Here is a 24640-nt window from a genome sequence, read left to right as displayed (position 1 = left end):
TCTCTTTAATGGGTTAAAGACTTTGTATGGCCATTATATGAAATTGTATTGGACAACACAAACCCCAGTAATAACAAGGTGTTTATTGTAACATACATTAATATAATCAAATATACAGTCAAACCAACAAGGCAGCGAGTGGACCTCGCTGGGCTCTACTCCTCTGTGGACGAGGGCAGGACAATCTTGTTGGGATCGTAGTAGTTTTCGTCGATCAAAGGCAGACCCTGCGTCTCTCTCTGTATCACCAGCCGCTCTGCTTCACGCCGAGCCCACTGCCTCATCCTGCAGGGCACACACACAGCACATCAATGTGGACAAACTTCATGTCTCACACACACCCAAATACACACACGCTCACACACACCCAGACACGCGCACACACACACTTCACTGCTCATTTTTTCTTTTTTGCCCTGAGGACTAGATTTTGTTTCAGCCATATCCAACAATCACCCATAACTACACTCACCCCCACAATCAAACAGCTTCTCTACAATCACATAACTCAATCCCAATACAAACACAACTAAACACCAAACATATCATAACCACTAGCCCCCGATAATAATCAATGACATAATTGTGTGGGTTTGTGGTTCTGCAGTGGTCCAACCAGACAGCTTATTTAGTGTGATGTTTGTTTCATTTGGAAACCCACAGACTGTTCACCCCCAACTCTCATCGGAATGATCTGGACCCAAATACATAACTATATTTGGTTTTCAAAAAAGAAAGAAAGAAAAGACGAAGGGGTGAGGACAAATAACTCATCCCTCACAATTCAGATGTCCCACAGAAATCAAGGTCAGAATTAATGAAATGCAGCATATAAATCCATTACATCCCCGTAAATGTAGTCATTGTGATTTATGTATGAAAATGCCATTTTAACAAGACAATCCACATGTGACACTAATACAGATTAACAATCTCTAGCCACTTTCATCAATATTTGTCAGAGTTGGTTTTAATTTCTGTTTTATTAGACTTACCAAAAAGAGTTTAGATGGTGAGAACACAGCAACTGTGAGGCAATGTTAACACAAAAGGAAAACCCAACCTCAGACATTTTAGAAATCTAAAGCTAGAAAAGGTCTAATAATGCTCACCCTGGCAGCCATATTTAGCTGTGGAAAATCCAATGCAGAAACCTGCTTATTCATGGGCAGAAGATATTTATGCAACTTCGATTTATCCATGTAAATAGTTGTTGATGTAAAATGTATCCACGTATTACATCAGCAAACACATCTGAACAGGCACCAAAATGAGTGCAGAAGAAAAGCTTAAACAGAGGCCTACAACCAGCAGAGGACTACAACTCCCAGAGCCCCACTACAACCAACAGTGGAGATTTACTTTATGCTACTGTTCAGTAGTTCTCCATGTTTATTAAAATTAATTTATTCCAAAATGTCACCAGATTTTGGCAGAAAACATTACCAGCAGAAGGTCAAAGTTCATCAGTGTGGACTCCATAAACAAGACACGTTTGTCTTCCCTGTACTGGACTAAACTGAACTCGTGAGCTTTAAACACATCAAACCAAAATAGCAGTACGATATAAAAAAAATGAAAGTGCATGTTGATCTGAGTAACATAGCAGCAGCGTGTGCAGCTCTGCTCCAACACACAGAGAGTGTGTGTAGCACAACAGTGAAGTTAACACAACACTTCAAGTAGATTACCACCCAGAACCTTTACCCCATCTTCAATAAGGTTGTTCGAGGCTTTAGTTTTTTTTTTATTACAAAAAATATCATGCCTAAAGCACAAGCTAGTTATAATGAGTATGCCTGACTAGGCTACGTCTAGAGATTCAAGTGTACTTCACCCAGGATTGGTTTGTTCATTTCTGATCAGAAAATAAAATGTTTTACAGGCAGAATAGTGAATTCAGAGTCAGTTCAGTCTGTCTGTCTCACCCGTGGTCTGGTAAATAATGGACGAACGTCCCTCCAACGACGATGACCATGGAGATGCCAAAGAAGAACACCAGCCTCATGTTCCACTCGTCCACCACGGGGTCCTCGGAGAAGCCATGGAAGTCCGGGTTCTACAAAACAGGAGGAGAATCTACTGGACATACTGGTCTATCCATTTTCATTGCTCTGAAAAGACAACGGTGTTGACTTGGTCTCCCCCAACTCTACATTCACAGCTGCTAAAATATTTCTCCTCCATCGCGTCTTGCGCCGGTGGTCAGCTGCAGCTCCACCGTAACTCGCACGCGCAGCCCGTTAGTAACCGAGACTGCAGAACTCAATCACGGACGGTTCCTATGACGACCGCTAGTTCTATAACGTTAACGTGCGCGCGTGAGAGTGTGTGTGTGTGTGTGTGTACTCCACACACCTTATCAAACGGATTGACCTCTGCATGCCCATGACTGTCCTCCGGAGGCGGCGCGCGCCGTATGTCCGTTACCGTCGCCGCTCCGCCGGTGTTCGGCGTCTGCGACACTGACCGAGTGGCATGAACCGAAGTCAGACGCGCGCGACACAACCCTGTCCAAACTCTGCTCAGGCGCGCGGCCATCTCACCGTCCCTCTGCACTACAGCTGCTGGGACAGACGTCAGACGAGTGCTTCCGGAGTCAAATGAGTTACACCGGAACAGCAGCTCCAGGGTCACAGCGCCCTCTAGCGGGGGGACCAACTGAGTAAGGTATAGTCGTACTTTCTACAACACCTTCTTCAGGAGTAAATTAATGAATAAAACATTCAGATCTTCACAAAAAGGTTACTTTCTACATTTGGTGCATATAGAAGTCGGAAGTTGGACTACCTTAATAAAAACGATGGTGTAATAGCTCTGTTTAAACAGTAGGTGCCACAATAGAGCCAATTCTTAACCGAAAGAAGGTTTATGTCTTTTTATCGCCAAGTGATCAGTGACGGATGTACGAAAACTTAACAAACCATTAGATTAGAAGATGAAGCTTTGGGATGTATAAACCATTAGATTAGAAGATGAAGCTTTGGGATGTATAAACATTGGTAAGAAAATTAGCTTAAAAAAATTTGAAACGCACAAAACAAAATAAATCAAAAATAAATCAAAATAAAATTTTTGTTTAGCATAAGCCTGTGTGTGTATGAGAGAGAGAGAGAGAGAGAGAGAGAGAGAGAGAGAGAAAATGCATCATGTTCTCTTTGGCTTGTTATCTGCAGAATAAGCAGGAAATCTAGAAACCACAGAAGCTTCAGTTTTTCAGACTGTTTCCTTCTGACATACATCAGTGTCACACAGTAAGTTTAAATGACAAAAAAGTCTGAAGGTAATTTATTTTACATTTAAAGTTTATTTCCAAGCAGACTTGTAAAAAAAAAAAAAAAAAAAACTGAGACAGAAGATTGTTACTGGTCATTTGAGCCGTAACCGTGCAGCAAAACTTGGTAAAGAAGCATAAACAAATGTACAGCATCTTCTACTTCAGAAAACACACACACACACACACACACACACACACACACACACACACACACACACACACACACACACACACACACACACACACACACACACGTCCTCACGTGTCTGCTTCTCCAGGCATCGGATCAGAGGCATCAGTGCAGACCCACATCTCCGTTGGAGGTCTGTGCGAGGTGCCTGTCCCCACAGCCAGACCCCACACTGGATACGTTCTCCTTGCTCTCCTCATCTTCATCTTCCTGGCCCTTCGCTCGGAGACGCAACCCTGGGTCCTTCTGCATGGGGATTCGGAAGCTGCTTCCTCCCAGAGGTCTCTTCTCTGAACCCACAAAAGAAGAACCATGAGATCTACAGGACTCTGGTGAAGAATCAGATGGTTTGATTTGCTAACAGGGCTAATTTATTAAATAAATTATGGCAAACAATCTAACAGAGTTTAAATGAGGAAAAGAGTGGCAGTGCTCCTGTAGCAGTGTTGTCAGGCCTGCTGGGTCTGGTCTATAAGTGAGTCACGAGTGCACAGGGAACTTTGTCAGGACATATTATCTGGTTATAGATCTCTATCCAGGTGCGAGTGTGTGTGTGTGCGCCTACCGAAACACGATCTCTCACAGCCCACGCATACACACACACAGGAAACACACCCCACCCACACACAAACACAGCCACACACACCCCCTCCACACACACACACACCCTCCCTACCACACCCACACACAGGAAACACACCCCACCCACACACACACACACACACTCACCCTCCCTCCCACACCCACACACACCTCCAGGTCCAATGGGGTGCATTAGTCTGTTCATCTGAACGTTCCAGTGTTTCACATTAGTGCTCGCCTGTCGCAGTTTCTTCTGGGCAGCCTGTTAAGTTCAATCAGTCAACATCAATCAATCCATTAGTCAACATCAATCAATCATCGTGGATCGTGTAGTTATGTGTGTACATGGGTGAGTGTGTACTGACCACCACGTCCTGCTCCACCCGCTGACGGGTGGTGCGGATGTCCTCCAGCTGTCTCTGTGCCTGCTCCAGTGCCCTCGTCTTGTTCTCCATCTCCTGCTTCAGCTCCTGCGTCTCGCGCTGCGCCCGCTGGATGTACTCCTCCTGTTCCTCCTGCAGCACCATCAGGGCCTTCATCTTCTCCTCCTCCTCAGCCAGCAAACTACAAAACAGGTAACGTCAGCATGCATGGACTGTTACTCAGTGGAGATGAAAAGCGTCTCACTATGACCTATGACGGGGCGTGTGGGAGTGTTGTTCATTCCCAGTGTCCCGTCTGCCTCCACGCTCCAGTACCACCACGTCCGCACCAGTGATGAGGCCTAATGTCTACCTGTCGGAGCTCACACACTACAGGCGAGAGTGTGTTGGGGACACAGCGAGGCTCCACCGCACAAGGAGCTTCTGGAGGAGCTCACAGACTGTGTGTGTACTGCACTTCCCCTAAACACTTCCTGAGGAACCTTGTGTAACAGCATTACAGGGGAAACTCGATCTGGCCAAACCCACACACACACACACACACACACACACACACACACACACACACACACACACACACACACACACACACACACACACACACACACACACACCCACCCACCCACCCACCCACCCACCCACCCACCCACCCACCCTAGATTTGTGTTTACAGCCAGAGTGTGTGTGTGTACGTGCATGAGAGAGATGGTGTGTGTTTGTTTACCGGGCGTGTGTATGTGTTCATACCGGGCCTGTGTGTAGCGGTATCCCTCCTCGTCCTGTCTGGCTCTGATCTCCTGTTGTAGCGCCTCCTCCAGACGCTGCTGCATCTCCTCCAGCTCCCTGATCCTCCTCTTCTGATGCTCCGCCTCCGCCTCCTTCACAGCCATCTCCGCCTGCATGCTGGCTCGGGCCTACACACACACACACACACACAAAATGATGTACACGCATATAAACACACACATCCATACACAAAGAGCTACTTCAGTGGTGTAACTAGGATCAATCTATCTATATACTGTAATGAATTAAAAAAACTATATGTATCTGTTAAGATAAGAGCACCACTCAGGTCAAGATCATTTGACATATCTTGCAAAATCATCTATGATTGACCCAGTGACTATGGCACAGACACTGCCCCTCATTACATGTCATGGCTTCAGCTGTTTTAGGACTACAACTTGATCCAACACTGACCCACCAATTCTGCAATATATTATTATACCATATACAATAATATATGACGTCACAATAGGTACGACGTCACAATAGGTACGAGTCCTTGATAGACTGCATCATATATGACGTCACAATAGGCACGAGTCCTTGATAGACTGCATCATATATTACGTCACAATAGGTACAAGTCCTCAATAGACTGTATAATTTGACGCCAGCTGCAGAGGAAAGGTCCTCGGCAGATCGCTACACCACGACTCCGATATAAATAAGAGCTTGAAACTGAATGAGACTCACAGACAAACACACAAGCCTCCTCACCCTCTCTGAGGTTTGAGTCCCACTAACCCTCTCACACACTCACACAGCCTTCCTCAACCTGGGAGAGGCTTGTGTCCCACTCTCCACACACAAACACACACACACTCACACACCCTTCCTCAACCTGGGAGAGGCTCGAGTCCCACTCTCCACACACACACACACACACACACACCTCCTCCGCCTCTCGGAGTTGGCGCTCCAGTGTCTGCTGCAGCTCCTCGTGCTGCTGTCGCCTCCTCTCCTCGTCGTGCTCCAGCAGGAGCTGTGCCTGTTTCTGCGCCTCCTTCAGCACCTCCAGCTCAGCCAGCTTCCTCTCTCGCTCCTCCTGCAGGGCGTGGAGGTGCTGCAGCTCCTGCTCCTTGGCCATGCGTCTCCTCTCTCGCGCCTCCCGCTGCTCACGACGCTTCTGCTTCAGGTCCTTGTGCAGGGAGGTCTTCCCCTCCACACACAGACGCACAGCCGTCTGGATGGCTACCACACACAGCCCAACACTTCAAAATATTTCACCACTCACAACAGCTGCAGGTAAATGGAGAAACTTCTCTTATTGTTGTTACTGAGGATGATGAGGACAGTTAGACCACCACCACAGTTCAGCTCTCTGAAGTTGATGTCACACCACCCCCACACACCACAGGGAAGGTACAGGTGATTAATCTGTATTATGAGCCACTTCTTGAGTGTCTTAATGGATTAAATACAGTGGATCTGATATTAGCTGCTGTCCTGAAGTGCAGTTGTTTTCACCCTTAAGCAGATTACGCATCTCATTAAAACACTTCTCCAAGTGGACGGAGAAGAGTCCTGCCATGGTGGACCTGTAAACGACCCCCACAAGCAAGATTTTAGCATGGAGACTGACCTGATGTCCACTCCTGCCTCTGCTTGGTGTCTGAGGCACTCAGCTCAAAGGCTTTGGTCAGAGTCTTCATACAGAACATACACCTCTTCCCATCTCGATCTGGCAGAGCCTGAACAAGGACATTACATCACTCCTCTCCCTCTCTTATACACACACACACACACACACACACACACTCACTCTCACATATACACACAGATACACACACGCGCAAACACACACACACTCACACAAATACACACACGCTCACACACACCCAGACGCACACACATGCACCCACACACACACACACACACACACACACATTGACACGCACACACATACACACGCTCACACACACCTCCACACAGCAGTTCACATCCAGTGGGATGCTGCCCTTGTGGTCTTTGCGCTCCTCGCTGACGTAGTAGCTCAGGGACGCCGGCCGCAGGGTGAACCAGCGCTCTGTCCAATTACGCCTCAGCTGACCCTTCTTCCACAGATAACCCTACACACACACACACACACACACACACACACACACACACACACACACACACAGAGAGAGATAAACACACATACACACGATTAATAAGAACAGTATCACACACAATTCTAAAATGTAAAGAAGTCAACTCTCAAGTGCTCAGTACCCTTTACATAGTTCATGTTTGTGCTACACCAGGTGTTCTGGGTGGTGTTGGGTATTGTGAGTGTGTTAGTGTTCTGAGTGGTGTTGGGTATTGTGAGTGTGCTAGTGTTCTGGGTGGTGTTGATGTCACTCTTACCTCCTTGAGAACATCTCCCACTATTTCTCGATAGACTTCTTCAATCGCCATGCTCACTGTTTCCTTGGTGATTCCCCTGGTGAGTTTCCCAGAATTCATCATCTCCAAAAATGCCCATACAGAAAAGCCATTCTGCTGCACAGAATCCTGGGACATGAAGTCTTCTAGCTCTACATAGTTGAGCTCCACACTCATAGACAAGCACAGCTTCTTGAGTAAGTACTCCACCTGACAAGAGCAGAGATGTTCTTCTGAGTCATTGTTGCCCGAGTCACCAAATTCATGAAGGCCTTATTAAATATATATTTTTATTAGGGGTGGGCATAGATTATTTTTTTTTATCTAGATTAATCTCACTGAAATCTTGAAATTAATCTAGATTAATCTATATTAAAATGGCTCATATGCGTGCTACCCAAGTAATGACTAAAAGTCAGTTTTTGAGATAGGGTTTCTTAATACAGGGGGTGCATTAGATCAGGGGCTCATCTCCTGTCTCCAAAATGCATCAATGACTGCTTGAGAAAGCTGTTCTACTTTGATACTTGAAGAAAAAAAAAACATGCTCAATAAAATGTAGGCTACTCATGTTCGGTTTATTCAGTTAAACATGAATTTGTAAGCCTACATACTGTACATTAAAAGGGGTTGATAACATGTTTATTCAGCTAAACATGATATTTGAAATGTAAGCCAACATTTAGTACATTTAACCTCACGGACGTGTAATTTTTTTCAAAAGCCGGTTTTGGCCGGTCCTCTGCAGTTTTAACGGTTAAAAAGAAATATTTAAATAGTGACGAATCTAGCGCTAGGACCATGCAGAAAACGACTGCTCCGAGCTCCGCTCCGGTAAATTTACGTTCCTAAAAATGAATTTACCATGAAGCAAACCTGGCGACTTCGTGGCGGCATCCATGTAAACACACGTAGGATTTGTAATTTACAGGTTTGAAAACTCGTTCTCGCCCCTACTGTGCAATTTGGTTAGGAATACAGCCGAGCTAAACTATCAAGGTGATAGTTTTTTTTATTTTGACCCAGTTCCCAACCCAACTTTAAGAATAGATTAACGGCGATAATTTTTATATCGCCCGATAAGAGTATCAAATTAACGAACGCCGTTAACGCCCCACCACTAATTTTTATATATGCTGATAACCCATGGGTTAAAGTTCTCCGTCACTACGACGGATTTCCGTCATTTGATTTTTTTGGGGAAAAAGTCCGTCAAATCATAATAAACAACACACGCGCGTGCTATCTGTTTTGTGGCCGAAATATGATTCCCACTGGCGCTCATCAGCGCTGGATGGATGACGGCGGTGTCATTTGATTGACTTGTGGTTCATTCCGCCTTCAGATTTGCGGATGTTACGTAGCCTCCTGCCTGGCGTGACCGTAGCGCGCGACTCTGTACACCTGCGCGAACGGCGGAGGCTACTTGCTGCGTCACATTCTTTTTGCAGTGTAGTCCGAAGCAATATGTGGTAGTATAAAGAAACACCCCTCAAAAACAGGGGAATGAACATTTACCTGACCAATTGTAATGTTGCATTAGTGCTGGAATTTAGGCTAAAGTACTTTAAAATGCTTGAAAATGTAACTACTTCGTTTCACAACAAATATCTGTCTCATTGAACAGTTATTACGTTAACAAATACGAGCCTCTTGTAATTCCAGGACGAAACATGAGAGAACGTGAAGTCGTTAAGATTGGGCGTTTTGAAAATAAACCACCATTAAATAATGTGATAAAAAGCGAATTATTTCGAATCATTTCGAGTATATGTATAAATATTTAACTTACATTTAACGTTGAGAACGCGTTGAAATGGACCTTGAAAGTGACGTACAAGTGCTTTAATTCCACCTTATAAAGGTGTATGAACCCGGCAAACATGACTTGGTTCACTGCGCTGAAGCACTGTGCGCGCGAAGTTACAAAATTCGAGAGGTGCACGACTGCGAGGCTCTCGCGCACGGGTGGAGCCACCGCGATTACGTCATTTTCGGCGTGCGGACCCTCGCGCTGCTCACGCCACTCGTACCGCGTTAAGTATAAAGGCTTAAACCAGGCTTAACATGGATGGTGTTGTTCTGTTTGTATTTCAAAGCTCTATCCAGTGGTGTTAATTTTTTTGTAACATACCTACTTAAAGCATGTAATCTTACGGCTTATGTTTTTGCGATGATGAATCTGATAAAAACAAGAGAGCTTCGTACCTCTCACCAGGATTCACTAAATTTGACTTGATCTTTAAATAATTTTCTGGAAGAGGACCCCCAGATAACTCCCATTAAATACACATTTATGTACATTTATTGCTCAGGTGTTCATTCTCTCTTCTCTCCTTACACAGGCTGTTTAGATAAATATACTTTATAAATGTGTTTATTGTGTAGAATTAGGCAAAAGAGGCCGTGTCCCAACTACACCACATTTTCAGTAATTGCTGGCATTGTCTTTTGCCAGGAAAAATTTTTCAGTCAAATGAAAATTTCTTGCTTTAACCCATGCCCTGAACAGGGTGTGTTAAAACACAGAACCTCTACTCTGTAACACATGGCTTCAGGATAAGAATAAGAATAATAATACATTTTATTTGTTGGCGCATTTGTCAGACAATCAAACCAGTGTTTAAATGACACTGAGTTTGTAGGGATCTTTAACCTTTAAAGGTCATTTTTTAGTGTCCTGAAGGAGTGCAGACACACACTTATTTACTAGGTTATTGGTTTACAAGGTTGTCCGAGTTAAGTTGCCACACGCACACACAGTAGTGATCACTAGGGGGCTGTGGACTTATTTACTAGGTTACTGTTCGCGTACTGGAATATTTTGCGGAAGTAGTAGGTCATCCGGGTATGTTTCACGTACTGGAAAATTTCATTTTGGTCACATACTGCATACGACATACTGATTTGGGGCTCGATCAGTATGCCAGTAGTATGTAGTAGACTATTTCGAACACAGCGGCTATGTTCGAAATAAACTACTACATACTGGATACTGCATACTGGACTCAGTATATACTGGATACTGCATACTGGTCCTCGTAGTAGTATGCAGTACAGTTTCCAGTATGCGACAAAAGCAAAGCACACTACGGGGTCACGTGAACGTAGCGTTGCATGATGGGATGCAGTACACCACGAAGATAGCTCTGTTTGCGTACTGGAATATTTTGCGGAAGTAGTAGGTCATCCGGGTATGTTTCGCGTACTGGAAATTTTCATTTTGGTCACATACTGCATACGGCATACTGATTTGGGGCTCGATCAGTATGCCAGTAGTATGTAGTAAACTATTTCGAACACAGCCAGCCTTAGATTCATGGACACAGGCCAGCATGTAGAGCCCAGAACTCAAACCAGACAGACAACTGTGTAGAGCCCAGATGTCAGGCCAAACATGGTGAAGCAGGTTTAGCTCTTATGCTACAGTTAGCTGGAACCAGACACGTTTAAAAGGTCTGTTCACATGAGCAATCGCTTGCACTGTAGCTGATGTTGCTTTGTTCTGTATTTATTTCATTTAACAGAACAGTAAATTTATTTATAATTTATTTTATTATTATAATTACTTATTAGTTTATTGCTTGCACATAAATGTTTTTCCTGTTTTATTATTTCATTCTTTAAATTATTTTCCTCCTTTTGCTACTCTAAATTACTGCACTTTTATACTATTACATGTTCTCTTTAATAAATAGTTTCAAATTTTTTCGCAACTTTCTGGCAAAATGTTTGCAAAACATTAGATCTCAGGATGTAATAAGCTTTATTATCTAATTCCTTTGTGCCTGGTCTCTGTGCATGAACAGCACTGTGGAAATAAAACTTCTCCCCTGTCCCCAGATTTCAGTGAAACTTGTATGTCATGCTGCCACCCCAGCAGTTGTGCAAATCTACATACAGGAAACCTACGTACAAACCTCAGGGGAAGAGAAGTGATGAAGAATGCGTGAGGGAGAGGGGAGACACCTTGATCTCCAGGCTGAAGCTAAGAGAGGGTAGCAGGCTGCCGCCAATGACCAACATTACAGAAGCAGTTTGTAGGAGCATTTAGAAACACTTCCTGTTTAGAAACACTTTTCAATACGGAGTGAAAATATTTGAAACATCAGTTCTCTCTGCAATTTAAACGAGCTACGACAAGCACTATAATAAGATAAGAGCACTAGTAAAGTTGAACTAATATAGTTTAATGAACTCCACTGCAGTTTAATGAACCCCAAGTGGTCTGTGGAGGTTAATGATGTAGGATTTTAGCCTATTCTGCAGAAGTGCCCCTGCTGGGCCTGCCAGGCTAGTAGGTTAAGTAGGTCTGGTAGGTCTACTAGGTTAAATAGGTCTGGTAGTTCTAGTAGGTGTACTAGGTTAAGTAGGTCTGGAAGGTCTAGTAGTTCTAGTAGGTGTACTAGGTTAAGCTGTGGTCTGGTAGGTCTGGTAGGTTAAGTAGGTCTGGAAGGTCTTGTCCTTTGCCCTTCTGGGCATGCATCAACCATAATTTGAGATTTGGGATGATTTTATGCAGTGCAAAAAACTGTCCTTGTGAGGTCACTTTGAAACATTAATAAGTAATTAATGCACTCATGGTTAATTTTGAGCCGAGCTTGTGTTTTTGTTTTATGACACTAAACAACACCATACAGATCAACCAGACCTGTGAACTCAGCATACCCCCCCCCCCCCCCACACACAGATCATCAAATCACAGCTTCACAAATAATACAAGAAGCTTATTAACTACTGTCTGTGTTGATATGTGGCTGTACTTCACGTTGTTCCATTACAATGATAACATCTCAGTTCTATCACACTAATCTAATATAATGACTATACTGCTAATACCATTTTAGTATTGAGGGTAAACTGAAACAGGTTCCATGTCTCACCTCATCAGGAAGCATCACCAGGGGGTATTTATCCTCGGACAAGAAGATGAAGAGACACCACAGGCGAAACGCATCTCTCTGTGGCAGGACGCTATCTCCCGCAGGCCTGTAGTTCTTCTTGGCCGTCAGAGTCCAGCAAAGTTCATCGACATCCTCCTTCACAAACACACCCTCCACCACCTACACAGGCCTCAGGTCAGTTACCCCAGCGCATCTCAACATGCTGCGTTACGTTTAGTGAGGGCAGAAAATTAGTTTTTCCTTCCATCTGATGATGAGAGAGATCTGAGAGATTATGACTGATGTGTCAGTGAACACTTTTCAGGACAAAAATAACCAACTGAGTGTAGCAGAACTGGTGGGTGCAGTTGAATTGACAGTGTGTGTGTGTGTGTGTGTGTGTGTGAGAGGGGTGTGTGGAGGGCTTGTGGAGGTGGAGGGTGTGTGGAGGAGGTGTGGGGGGGTGTGGAGGGCGTGTGGTACCTTGTCCAGGATGTAAGTGTTGAGGTAGGGCATGTAGCCCTGGCTGGAGACGGGGCCGTCATCGTCATCACGGAAATGTTCTTCCAGAGCAGCAGGGTTGTGAGGAATACACAAAACTGTACACAGATTATGAGACAGAACCTGCAACACACACACACACACACACACATCAAAAATACATGCATGCGCACACACACACACACACCACAGTCAGAAGAACATGCTTGAACAGTCACTGAAAATGGTGCACCTACACTACAGAGAACCAGTTTTAAAGAAATGTGTGAATTTCACATTCAGTGAAATGCTGGGAGTTTAGATGCTGCCAGGACACTGTAGGTGCGTCAGTGTTGCCCAGTGCACTGTAGCTGTGTCAGTGTTGCCCAGTGCACTGTAGCTGCGTCAGTGTTGCCCAGTGCACTGTAGCTGTGTGGCAGTGCAGCGTTTCCGCTTCTTCAGTGATGCCAGACGTCTCTTTGCACGATACTATCAGTGGCTGGTGAGGGTGTGAAGACCCAACGCATCCGGCTCTGCCTGCCTGTCCCTCATTATCAGCGCCCAACGAAGGGCAAGATTAAACTTGGATCCCCGTCTGTAGGGATGAGGGGGCTCAGTCCATTTTCTAGACCTTTCTAGAGGTAGTAACACCAGGACCCTGTTAACTGCTCAAATCACAAAAGGACTGGAAAACGTGAGCAAAAGAGGCGTTAAAAACCCCCAAAACCATCTGACTTTGCAGGAAGTGAGGGGTCACGGTGTCAGGCCAATGCCGTTTGATGACATGTGTTCTTCTGTTGACACGGCTGTACTGTTTAATCGTGTATAAATGTCAGCTTTGTCTAGAAACAGAAGTGCCATCACATGCCTCTAGAAAAGCATCAGCTACAATAAGACCGTAGAGGGACGTCAGCTGTCTCCAACGCACACACCATGTGGCTGACGACGGTTCAGCCATACAGGAAACCCGTCTGCCTGCTCCAGCCCCACACCCTCCGCAAACACCACCCCTGCTCCACCAACTGTTCGCTCGTCTACACCTGCGGAGGAGCTACTGACCTTCAGCTGGGACTTGGACACCTTCCCGCTCTTCTCCAGGTCCAGCGCGGTGAAGGCGAACCAGATGGACTTCAGAAGCTCCGCACGCAGGTCCATAACTGCACATAACTGCCTTCCTCTCACTCAACTGCACTTACTTTCCTCTTAAGACATCTCCACCCTGTGGGCAGAGTGCATGCAGCTGCATGGACGTGACGCCCTCTAGTGGCACACAGCTTCCCGTGCTGTAACCCCAGTTAAGCTGCAGTTAAGTGTACCAAAGGAATTCTGTTCACCATGACAGTCACCACCAGTCTGATTTCAGCAGCAGGAAAATAGGGAGGGACATATAACAGCCCCGCCCACTCACAGTCTTTAAGAACCACACACTATGCTGTTTATTTTAATGTAACCGATACAGAATAAAGGTTATACAATCTTTTCAAAACACTGATATTTCATCATTCTCTGTTTTAATATGTAAAAATTACACCAAACGTAAGCAAAGATTTGGCGAAATCATCGATATGATACATGATTCAGACGTTCAACAAAAACGAACAAAACGACTCAGTCTGGCTGCCTGTGGCTTCCTTCAGGTCCAGGAGAAGAAAAAAACAAACAAAACAAACAAGAAGCGACCGTCCAGACATGGGCAATCGGCTGCCAGCCATCACCAATCAATCACAACGATCACGCATGAGGAGGTACATACACATACTGCATATGCTGTATGCAAACGCTCTATACGTCTCTCACACACACACACACACACACCCCCCTCAGGTTTCATTTGCTAAAAACTACTGGACACTGATTTAAAAAGTTCAACATTCATTCCTGTTGCGCTCTGATTGGTGGTGGGTCCCAGGGGGACGGCAGCTCGGCGAGACCTCGTCTCTGTCCCCGTGTCCTCTCGAGTCCTGTCTACAGTGCTGCCGTGTTCATCTGCGCTGGAATGAGGCCGGACTGTCTCACTCAGAGGGTGCGGAGCAGACAGATGAGTGTGGCAAAACAAAGATAGAGAATCTTTAGGGGGCGGGCCGAGTTCAGGGGGCACTATGGCGAAGGCGGGGCCTTGCTGCTGTAGTGCACCTGGTAGCGGTTGACAGGTTGACCTTTGACCTGTGTGGGCAGGCAGGTGGTTTTGCAGGGCAGCATGTCGTCATGATTATCTCCGAGGAGCCACGCCTGCACGGAGCGTTCTGCTGCCGCGGAAACGTGCTGCTCCTGCCACGACCCGTGAAACTGGGCGAAACGCTTATGATGTAACCGTGCCACACGCAGCTGCGACTGAACACACACACACCAGTGCGCGCACGCACACACGCACACACACGCAATGGAGATAAGAGATCATCAGAGATAATGGACCCTTTGTCTCAAGACCATCATAGTCGGCTTCATTTACAGAACACATGTTGATGTATGTATATACATATATGGGGTTTACCTTGCGTGCCTTGAGCAGAGCCCCCCGTCGGTACATGTAGTCCTCAGAGTTCATCACAAACACCATTTTATGGGTGTTGAGTTTGAAACGGCAGTCCAGGCTTCCGGCACTTTCTACACCCAGCTGGCCCCGCCACTCTCTACAGCACCGCATAGCCTCCACCTGCTTCAGCTGCCACCGCCGGAAACGCCGCAGGTTCCTACACACACACACACACACACACACACACACACACCTCAGAACCAAGAAACACTGGCCCCTCAAACACTAGCTCCTAACACACCATAGCCACTAGCCTTTCTAACTTCACAAATAAGCAAGAATCCTTAAACGTAAATGGAAACCCCCACAAATGTGATCACGTGCAATGTTAATTTCGCTGACGAATAATTAGTCATAGTTTGTCAATGAACCTTTTTTTCATGACGAAAACGAGACGATAACTAAATAAAAACTATACGAAGGGATAAAAATGATGACAAAATTACATTTTCGTCAACAAATAAAAACAAGACGAAAATATTGGCCAGCGACAACATCCAATCACACCTGATTTAGCTTTGTGACAGGTAGGGAAAAGTTAAGATACAACCGTAATTACTTTAGCGTACACGGAGAGGCGGGACAAACCGGGTAACCGTCCAATCAGTACTAACATCTTCACATTGCACAGAACCCGGGAAGACAATACTAGCCTGTGAACTGTGGCCACTCATGAAATTCAACTTGAAGTTAACTCGACAATGTCAGCAGGGAGAAAGATGAGCGGCGATATACGGATACATTTCTGACTTTGAGAAAAACAAGACGGTGTGTAAACTGTGTGGGACGATGATGTCGAGAAAAATACGACAAATGAAACGACATCTGCGGTCTATGACATTGCTGTTTTTACGGCTCCCAGTTTTATATAGAATGTAATATGTATTGTTCATAAACTCCATGTTTTTTCATGTAGAGCGGGCCTACTGGTCTTCAATGTTGTTACAGTTATGCTCACTAACTATATGTTTTTGTATATACTGCACTTACAAACAATAATACTCTGTAACTGGTTAATAAATGGTTAATTTTGTGCAAGTGCATATAATAACTATTACACCATTTATATTTTAGTCAACTAAATTCTAATGATAATTAGTCGACTAAAACTACACTAAAACTAAAAACAACTCCAATTACTAAATTCTGACTAAAACTAAATGACATTTTAGTCAAAAGACTAAGACTAAATAAAAAATTTCTGTCAAAGTTAACACTGATCAGGTGCGAGTGTGGTCACGTGCGAGTGTGTCTTACCTGGGTAGGAATACAGGTTTGAAGTAGTAGCCATCTGCCTGTGTGCATGAGGACGACTCAGTCCCAACAAACTGCTCCATATAGTTGGATAGACACTGGACACACACACACCCACACCCACACACACACACACCCACACCCACACCCACACCCACACCCACACACACACACACTCAACATGTGAGACAACAAACATGAACCAAGTATATTTTTTCATCTAATTTCTGCACCTCGTTAACAGGCATGACATGTGCAGTCCTGATATGCACCAACACTGGTCTGTCAACACAGATCTGATGTTGCACTGTACGTCATATACACGTATGAGCATCCACACACACCCACACACACACACACACACACACACACACACGTTACCTGCACATCCAGAGGTTCATCTGTCTGGGCCTCCTCAGTGTCCAGCAGCTCAATAGTCAGAGTGACCTGACCTTTACTCTGGATGAACATGACCTGCAAAAAACACACAATCTAGAAAAACACCCTCAGAGCCTCACACACACACTCTAACCCCTAAACCCTCAACCCCTAAAGTCAGGAGTCAGGGTGGCGGAAGAGGGCAGAGTCAGGGTGGCGGAAGGGGGCAGAGTCAGGGTGGCAGAAGAGGGCAGAGTCAGGGTGGCAGAAGAGGGCAGAGTCAGGGTGGCGGAAGAGGGCAGAGTCAGGGTGGCGGAAGAGGGCAGAGTCAGGGTGGCGGAAGAGGGCAGAGTCAGGGTGGCGGAAGAGGGCAGAGTCAGGGTGGCGGAAGAGGGCAGAGTCAGGGTGGCGGAAGAGGGCAGAGTCAGGGTGGCAGAAGAGGGCAGAGTCAGGGTGGCGGAAGGGGGCAGAGTCAGGGTGGCAGAAGAGGGCAGAGTCAGGGTGGCAGAAGAGGGCAGAGTCAGGGTGGCAGAAGAGGGCAGAGTCAGGGTGGCAGAAGAGGGCAGAGTCAGGGTGGTGGAGGAGAGCGGAGCTCCGCTACCTTAAAGCAGTTCTCCTCCGCCATGATGCGTTCAGCCTTCCACTGGTAACTGGTCTCCCAGGCGGCACGCACACACTGGGAGGAGAGATTCCCCCCCGCCGCACCACGCTTACGCTCCAGAGAGTACAGCTCTGCCACCTGGAGACACACCTCATCACTGACCAGGTGCTGCAGCTGCACCGGATCACACCGCGCGCACACACACACACACACACTTCAGATCAGTACCAGAGGCACGTAACTCATTGTACAGGCTATGAGATTATAGAGCTTCACACCCAACAATATACATCAACCCTGTATACACAAGACACTCCACTTTACTCCAACAACTCCACACACACACACAGTATGCCCACAACACCTCACTTGTACATACAGGTCTATGTGGGGGTACTGAGGTGACACCCCCATGTTAACACTGGGGTACTGTGGTGGTAAAACCTTCTCCCCACCTGCCGGACGATGTTCTGAATGAGTTTGTCGATGGTGAAGCCGATGTAGGCGTGAATGGTGAACATCTCACGCAGTGTGTCCTCAAACTGAGTAGACTCCAGATTACCATCTAGTAGACTGCGGACCATATCCAGAAAAGCTGGGTAGTATTCCTCCAGTTCAACCTCACCTGCGCACACACACACGTACATACACAGACACGTGTATACAGAGAGATATGCATTGAGCTTCTGAACAAGGTGGATATGTATTGAATGAATATTACATTTATTTGCCCATGTCCATGGTGAATCACTGAGGTTTTTTTTAAGTGTGTCTAGGAGGGAGAGTGTGCATCTGCGTGGGCCGAGGGTTGTGTGTGTCTGTGTGTAGGGGTGTGTGTGTGTGTGTACTAGTAGTGGGCGGTATACCGGTTCACACCGAAAACCGGTGTTTATTTTTGTTATGATATACCGGCCACACCGGTTTAAATAGACTTCACATGTCCGGAACGCAGCACGTTAATTGTTTATCAAGGGACGCTTTTCATTGCTGCGCCGCCAGGCACACATGCAACAGAGCGCAAATCTACCTTGTTGAAAATGAGGGACGTTCTGAACCACAAATTCTCCCAAACATTGAAGTAAAAGATGATGCCCCAAAGAAAGGAGCAGTGTCTGTTGTCAGGAAGTTCATCGGGGTTTAAAGGTCTGACATGGACCAAACAGTCACTTACTGCAAATGCTGTCGAGTAAAAGTTGTGGCGGCTGGTGGTAACAAGACCAATCTGCTGCACCACCCATTAAGCTGCTTATACTTGATGCGTCGCGACCAGAGACCATATATAGGTCCATGCAGCAAAAATGACAATCGTGGTGGCTCTTTGATTTTTGTAACTTCACGCGCTCCACTCTTCAATGCTGTGTTTTGCTCCAAGTTATGTTTGCAGGGTTCATACACCTATACAAGGTGGAATTCAAGCACTTGTACGGCACTTTCAAAGTCCATTTTCAATATTTTCCAGCACCTTCAGCTTAAGTAAGTTACATATTTATACAAATACACATATGGTGGAAATGATTTGAAATAATTTGCTTTTTATCACATTAACTCTCTACTGCAGTAATTCTTTTCGTAATCAATGCAGTTTACACATCACTCATGGGAGGAAAAAAACATCAAATACCGTGAAAACGAAATAATTTCTAAAAGTACCGTGATATAGAATTTTGGTCATACCGCCCAGCACTAGTGTGTACACTGTGGCACTTTAGTGTTGTGTCGTTCGCGAACGATTCGTTCAAATGAACGAATCATTTGAGTGAACGAACTGAATCAAATCACTTCCTCAGCTGATTTGTTCCTTTTTCAGTTCAGTAGTTGAGCTCAGCAGCGACCGTGCAGGCCGGCAGGGAAACTGCTGTGTGGTCTGTGAATCACCGAATCACCCGCGAATCTGGGGGCGGAGACATTCATTGCGAGGGAACTGCGCATGCTCAGTGATTCGTTCAGTGATTCGTTCACTGTACGGAGGGCTCTCGTTCACTCTCCGATTCGTTCATGACCTGAGGGCTCTCGTTCACTCTCCGATTCGTTCATGACCTGAGGGCTCTCGTTCACTCTCCGATTCGTTCATGACCTGAGGGCTCTCGTTCACTCTCCGATTCGTTCATGACCTGAGGGCTCTCGTTCACTCTCCGATTCGTTCATGACCTGAGGGCTCTCGTTCACTCTCCGATTCGTTCATGACCTGAGGGCTCTCGTTCACTCTCCGATTCGTTCATGAACTGAGGGCTCTCGTTCACTCTCCGATTCGTTCATGAACTGAGGGCTCTCGTTCACTCTCCGATTCGTTCACTGAACTGAGGGCTCTCGTTCATTCTCTGATTCGTTCACTGAACGTACTGTCACCCAGAGAAATGTTGCTAAGGACGTGATTCATGTTTGCGTTGCCACTCACTCACATTTTCTTTTTGATTGCACATTTAAATTGATATTTTCATCTGAATGTACAGTATTTATCTGTTTAATCTATCTGTTTATCTATTAATTTCACATTTATTTTGCAGTCAGTTGTAGGTTAGTTCATACTTTTTTTTTGTATTATGTTATAATGATCCTGCGCCAGTTCATGCTTCAGCTTTTGTGAATTCACTCTTTCACTGGTTTTTATAAGATATTAATGGGAAAAATAATTCACGGGTCTTCACTTTTTTGTCGGTTGTCTGCGGAATTCGATCGGCAGAAAAAATATATATCTTATGATTTTTTTACATGACAAAATCCTAAAATGTATGAAAATATATTACAAGTATTAATTCTAACAATTAACAAGGAATGTTATAAATAATAAAATAGTATGAACTACAGTAAATAGTGCATATTTACTCTCGGAAACGGGAACCAGCATTGCTTGCCTGAGACGCTACTCACCTACATGAGATTGTATACAACACGACTGGTTGCTCGCTGGACAAGCACACATGCACAGAACAGTGTGGGAATGGTTATTAACCCCAGTAGTTTAGTTATTAGTAACTATGCATCCAAAAATATTACTGAGCTAAATGTCTTCGATCCTATATCGCAAAAAGAGCTCACAACACTGATTAATTCGTCTAAGCCTACATCATGTATATTCGACCCAGTTCCAACCCGTCTATTTAAAGACCTACTCCCAGCCATTGCAGGGCCCTTACTTAATATGATTAACTCCTCCCTTAACCTAGGTTACATGACCAAACAATTAAAATGCGCCGTAATTAGACCCTTGATTAAAAAACAGAATCTCGATCCGCAGATTCTAGCCAACTATAGACCCATTTCTAATCTCCCATTTATCTCTAAAATTCTAGAAAAAGCAGTTTCCAATAAGTTAAACCACTATCTCCAATCAAATAGTATCCACGAAAAGTTCCAATCAGGATTTAGACCAAACCACAGCACTGAAACAGCTTTACTTAGGGTAGTGAATGATTTACTAATATCGGCCGATAATGGGCTCGTCTCGTTCCTTATACTGTTAGATCTTAGTGCAGCTTTTGATACTGTAGACCACAACATTTTGCTGGATAGACTAGAAAACACGGTAGGTATTAAAGGAGTCGCACTCTCCTGGTTTAGATCATATTTGACTGACCGCTTCCAATGTGTAAGTGTTAATAATAAAACCTCTAAATCTGTGCAGGTTAAATATGGTGTCCCACAAGGGACAGTCCTAGGACCACTTCTATTCACACTGTACATGTTACCCTTAGGTAAGATTATGCATAAGCACGACATCAGTTTCCATTCCTACGCAGACGACACTCAGCTATATTTATCGGCAAAACCCGATGATTTAGGCGCAAACAGTAAAATTGAGAAATGTGTAGAAGAGATAAAACATTGGATGGCGTGTAACTTTCTAGCACTAAATCCCGATAAAACAGAATTAATAATAGTTGGGTCTAGGGCTGCGAGAGACAAGATACATAATGTAGCATTGAATCTACATTCTTTTACTATAACCCCCAGCGCAGAGGTAAAGAACTTGGGCATCACAATAGACCCAGATCTCTCATTCGATACACATATTAATAATATAACTAAGGTAGTGTTCTTTCACTTGCGCAACATTGCCAAAATTAGAAACATATTAAATACTAGTGATGCAGAAAAACTAATCCATGCATTCGTATCCTCTCGTTTAGATTATTGCAACAGTCTCCTAGCTGGATGCTCTGGTAAATCGATAAACAAACTCCAGCTGGTTCAGAACGCAGCAGCACGAGTTTTAACAAAAACTAAAACGTTTGATCACATTAGTCCCGTACTATCGTCATTACACTGGCTGCCAATTAGAATCCGTATTGACTATGAAATACTTTTATTAACATATAAAACGCTGCATGGCTTAGTTCCAGACTATCTTAGTGAACTTATTGAACAATATAATCCAGCGCGTTCACTTCGCTCGCAGGACGCAGGGTTATTAACTGTTCCTAGGATCAAAAAGATCACAGCAGGTGGAAGAGCCTTTTCTTTTAAAGCTCCACATTTGTGGAATAATCTTCCTGCCTCTATTCGGGACTCAGACACAGTCTCAATGTTTAAAACTCGATTAAAGACTTATCTGTTTAGTTTGGCCTTTGATTAATCTGTTACATATTTACTACATCTCGTATCTTTTCTCTGAGGTTCACCTGGAGAGTAACATTGCAGTCGGAGCCTACAATACCAGCATCGCTGCTCTGACACGGAATGAAATCCTGGCGTTCATCAACAGACATTTACAGTGACAATATCAAAACCCAGAACTTTCATTTTTACCTTTACTTAGTCTGATTGTGTGATTTTTGTGTGACTTGTGTATTTGTCTGTATTTTGTGTAATTTGTGTGTTAACGGGCCGCCCAATGGAGGATGGGTTCCCTTTTGAGTCTTGGTTCTCCCGAGGTTTCTTCCTATTCCCCACCATCATAGGGAGTTTTTCCTCGCCACTGTCGCCTTTGGCTTGCTCATTAGGGTTCTGGACCCATAGTATTGTTAACCTTTAAATCCTGTAAAGCGCTTTGTGACAACATGTGTTGTGAAAAGCGCTATACAAATAAACTTTGATTTGATTTGAAGTGAATGGGAAAGGTTTATGTAAAGGTGTGGGGAGGGTTTATAAAGCCTTAATATAGTGTATAAATACTTAAATATACCGTTTCTATTTTCGATTATTGCGGATAGTTCTGGAATCTCCAGAATGCGATAAAGGAGGGATTACTGTATTTGTAATGTAATTTATATTTCCTATAATAACCCAACATTTAGTTGCAAATTTTTTATTTATAAATTTTCTACAACACACTCGTCTCCTGGTCCATGAGGCCGTGAACTAAACTGAAACATGAACCGTTCAGCCGTGTATCAGTTAAGGCTGGATACTTTCGCAAGTGACCATAGCGCGCGACTCCGCACACCTCGTGCGAACGGCGGAGGCGTTTATACTTGACACGTCACATTTTTTGCAGTGGTAAAAATGTGGTGGTATGTGGTAGTATAAAGAAACACCCCTCAAAAATAGGGGAATGAACATTTACTTGATGAATTTTAATGTTGTATTGTGTTCCAGGTTTGAACCTGGAACACAACACAGACACACACATTTGACCGTCTTCACGCGCTCACACGCCACACATCCGATTTCTCACGCAGGGAAAAAAAATCTAGTTTATTTACCTCTGATCCACATCTATGATTCAATGAGTTACTAGTTCGCTCTGGCGCCAACCACTGGCGATCGATCTATCGCGATATAAAAGAGCATGGGAATGTGATGTCAGCAGACACGAAAGACGCAATGCATTACGGGAGTTTAGGACACAGAAGCTACTAGTGATGGGCAAAACAGTTCTTTTAGATGAACTGAATCATTATAATCAGTTCAATAAAAAGATTCGTTCAAAAGATTTGTTCACCGAATCGTTCAGTGCTTGGCAGGACTCTGACCCACCTAATGACATAATCGCAGTGGCTCCACCCGTGGCTGTTGCTTCGCGAAGTTGTGCACCTCTCGAAGTTTGTAAACTTCGTGCACGCCGCATTTCAGCACAATGAACAAAGTCATGTTTGCCAGGTTCATACACCTATACAAGGTGGAAGCACTTTCAAGGTCAATTTCAATATTTCACAGCACATTAAACTTAATTAAGTTAAATATTTATACATATACTCGAAATTATTCGCTTTTTTATCACATTATTTAAACGCCCAATCGTAACGTCTTCACGTTCTCATGTTTCGTCCTGGAATTACAAGAGGCTTGTATTTGTTAACGTAATACAAGAGAACTGTTCAGTCACATAGCTATTTGTTGTGAAGCAAAGTAATTACAAGTTCAAGCATTTTCAAGTACTTTAGCCTAAATTCCAGCACTTTCAAACCTGGAACACAATGCAACATTAAAATTCATCAGTAGGGTTGCAACGGTATGAGATTTTCACGGTATGATAACCGTCTCAGAAAATACCGCGGTATCACGGTTATCACGGTATCACAGTTAGTTTGTATATTATTAAAAGATACACCGACCCTTAAAGAAATTACAAGTTATTTTTGTTCAATTAACTATTTATTGTAGAAACCTGGAACTATTGTATACAAAATGTGTCCTTTAAAAAAATAAGCTGTACACATGTTTATATAAATACTGCAAAATTAGAGAAACCTAAATCATGGATTTCAGTACAATTATTTAAGTTTAAATTATTTAATATCTGATAAACTCAGCCTGGGTCAGTGTCTGATCAACAACTGTTGTAAACGTCCGTTGTACTGCCAAGTTGGAATATAACCAGATACTGCAGGAAGAGAGGATTTATTTCTGACATCATCACAATAGAGATTTCTATTTTAAGGTTTTCACACCGAGTCTGGTTTTAACATATCAAAAACAGGTACGTTAGAATTTGAACGCATGTAAATTAATAGCGTCTTTCACATCCAGTGAAAGCAATGACC

At 44.3% G+C, this 24640-nt stretch overlaps 3 protein-coding genes across 3 annotated transcripts in view; all 3 read right to left on the bottom strand.

Moving 5' to 3' along the window:
- Nucleotides 1-63: 63 nt before the first annotated feature.
- Nucleotides 64-2603, bottom strand: ndufb11 (NADH:ubiquinone oxidoreductase subunit B11). Its single transcript, XM_076985308.1, has 3 exons — nucleotides 2359-2603; nucleotides 1929-2059; nucleotides 64-285 (listed from the first exon to the last, which is right to left on the bottom strand). The coding sequence occupies exons 1-3, from the start codon at nucleotides 2539-2541 to the stop codon at nucleotides 156-158; spliced, it is 444 nt and encodes a 147-aa protein (XP_076841423.1). The 5' UTR covers nucleotides 2542-2603; the 3' UTR covers nucleotides 64-155.
- Nucleotides 2604-3310: 707 nt separating this feature from the next.
- Nucleotides 3311-14271, bottom strand: def6a (DEF6 guanine nucleotide exchange factor a). Its single transcript, XM_076985306.1, has 11 exons — nucleotides 14011-14271; nucleotides 12955-13095; nucleotides 12472-12651; nucleotides 7571-7798; nucleotides 7144-7290; nucleotides 6804-6912; nucleotides 6114-6412; nucleotides 5180-5346; nucleotides 4415-4613; nucleotides 4221-4311; nucleotides 3311-3757 (listed from the first exon to the last, which is right to left on the bottom strand). The coding sequence occupies exons 1-11, from the start codon at nucleotides 14104-14106 to the stop codon at nucleotides 3573-3575; spliced, it is 1842 nt and encodes a 613-aa protein (XP_076841421.1). The 5' UTR covers nucleotides 14107-14271; the 3' UTR covers nucleotides 3311-3572.
- A 98-nt stretch (nucleotides 14272-14369) lies between these two features.
- sin3b (SIN3 transcription regulator family member B) overlaps nucleotides 14370-24640 on the bottom strand; it is an 18682-nt gene continuing 8411 nt past the window's right edge. The window contains 6 exon segments of the mRNA XM_076985304.1: nucleotides 14370-15282; nucleotides 15443-15641; nucleotides 16742-16836; nucleotides 17120-17212; nucleotides 17718-17891; nucleotides 18173-18342. Of these exon segments, the coding sequence (XP_076841419.1) occupies nucleotides 15049-15282; nucleotides 15443-15641; nucleotides 16742-16836; nucleotides 17120-17212; nucleotides 17718-17891; nucleotides 18173-18342 (965 nt within the window). The 3' untranslated portion in view covers nucleotides 14370-15048.

The sequence above is a fragment of the Brachyhypopomus gauderio genome, unplaced genomic scaffold, assembly GCF_052324685.1.
Source record: "Brachyhypopomus gauderio isolate BG-103 unplaced genomic scaffold, BGAUD_0.2 sc40, whole genome shotgun sequence".
Taxonomy (NCBI): domain Eukaryota; kingdom Metazoa; phylum Chordata; class Actinopteri; order Gymnotiformes; family Hypopomidae; genus Brachyhypopomus; species Brachyhypopomus gauderio.
Note: the sequence above shows the minus strand (reverse complement) of the source record. Positions and strands in the feature narration are given on the sequence as shown.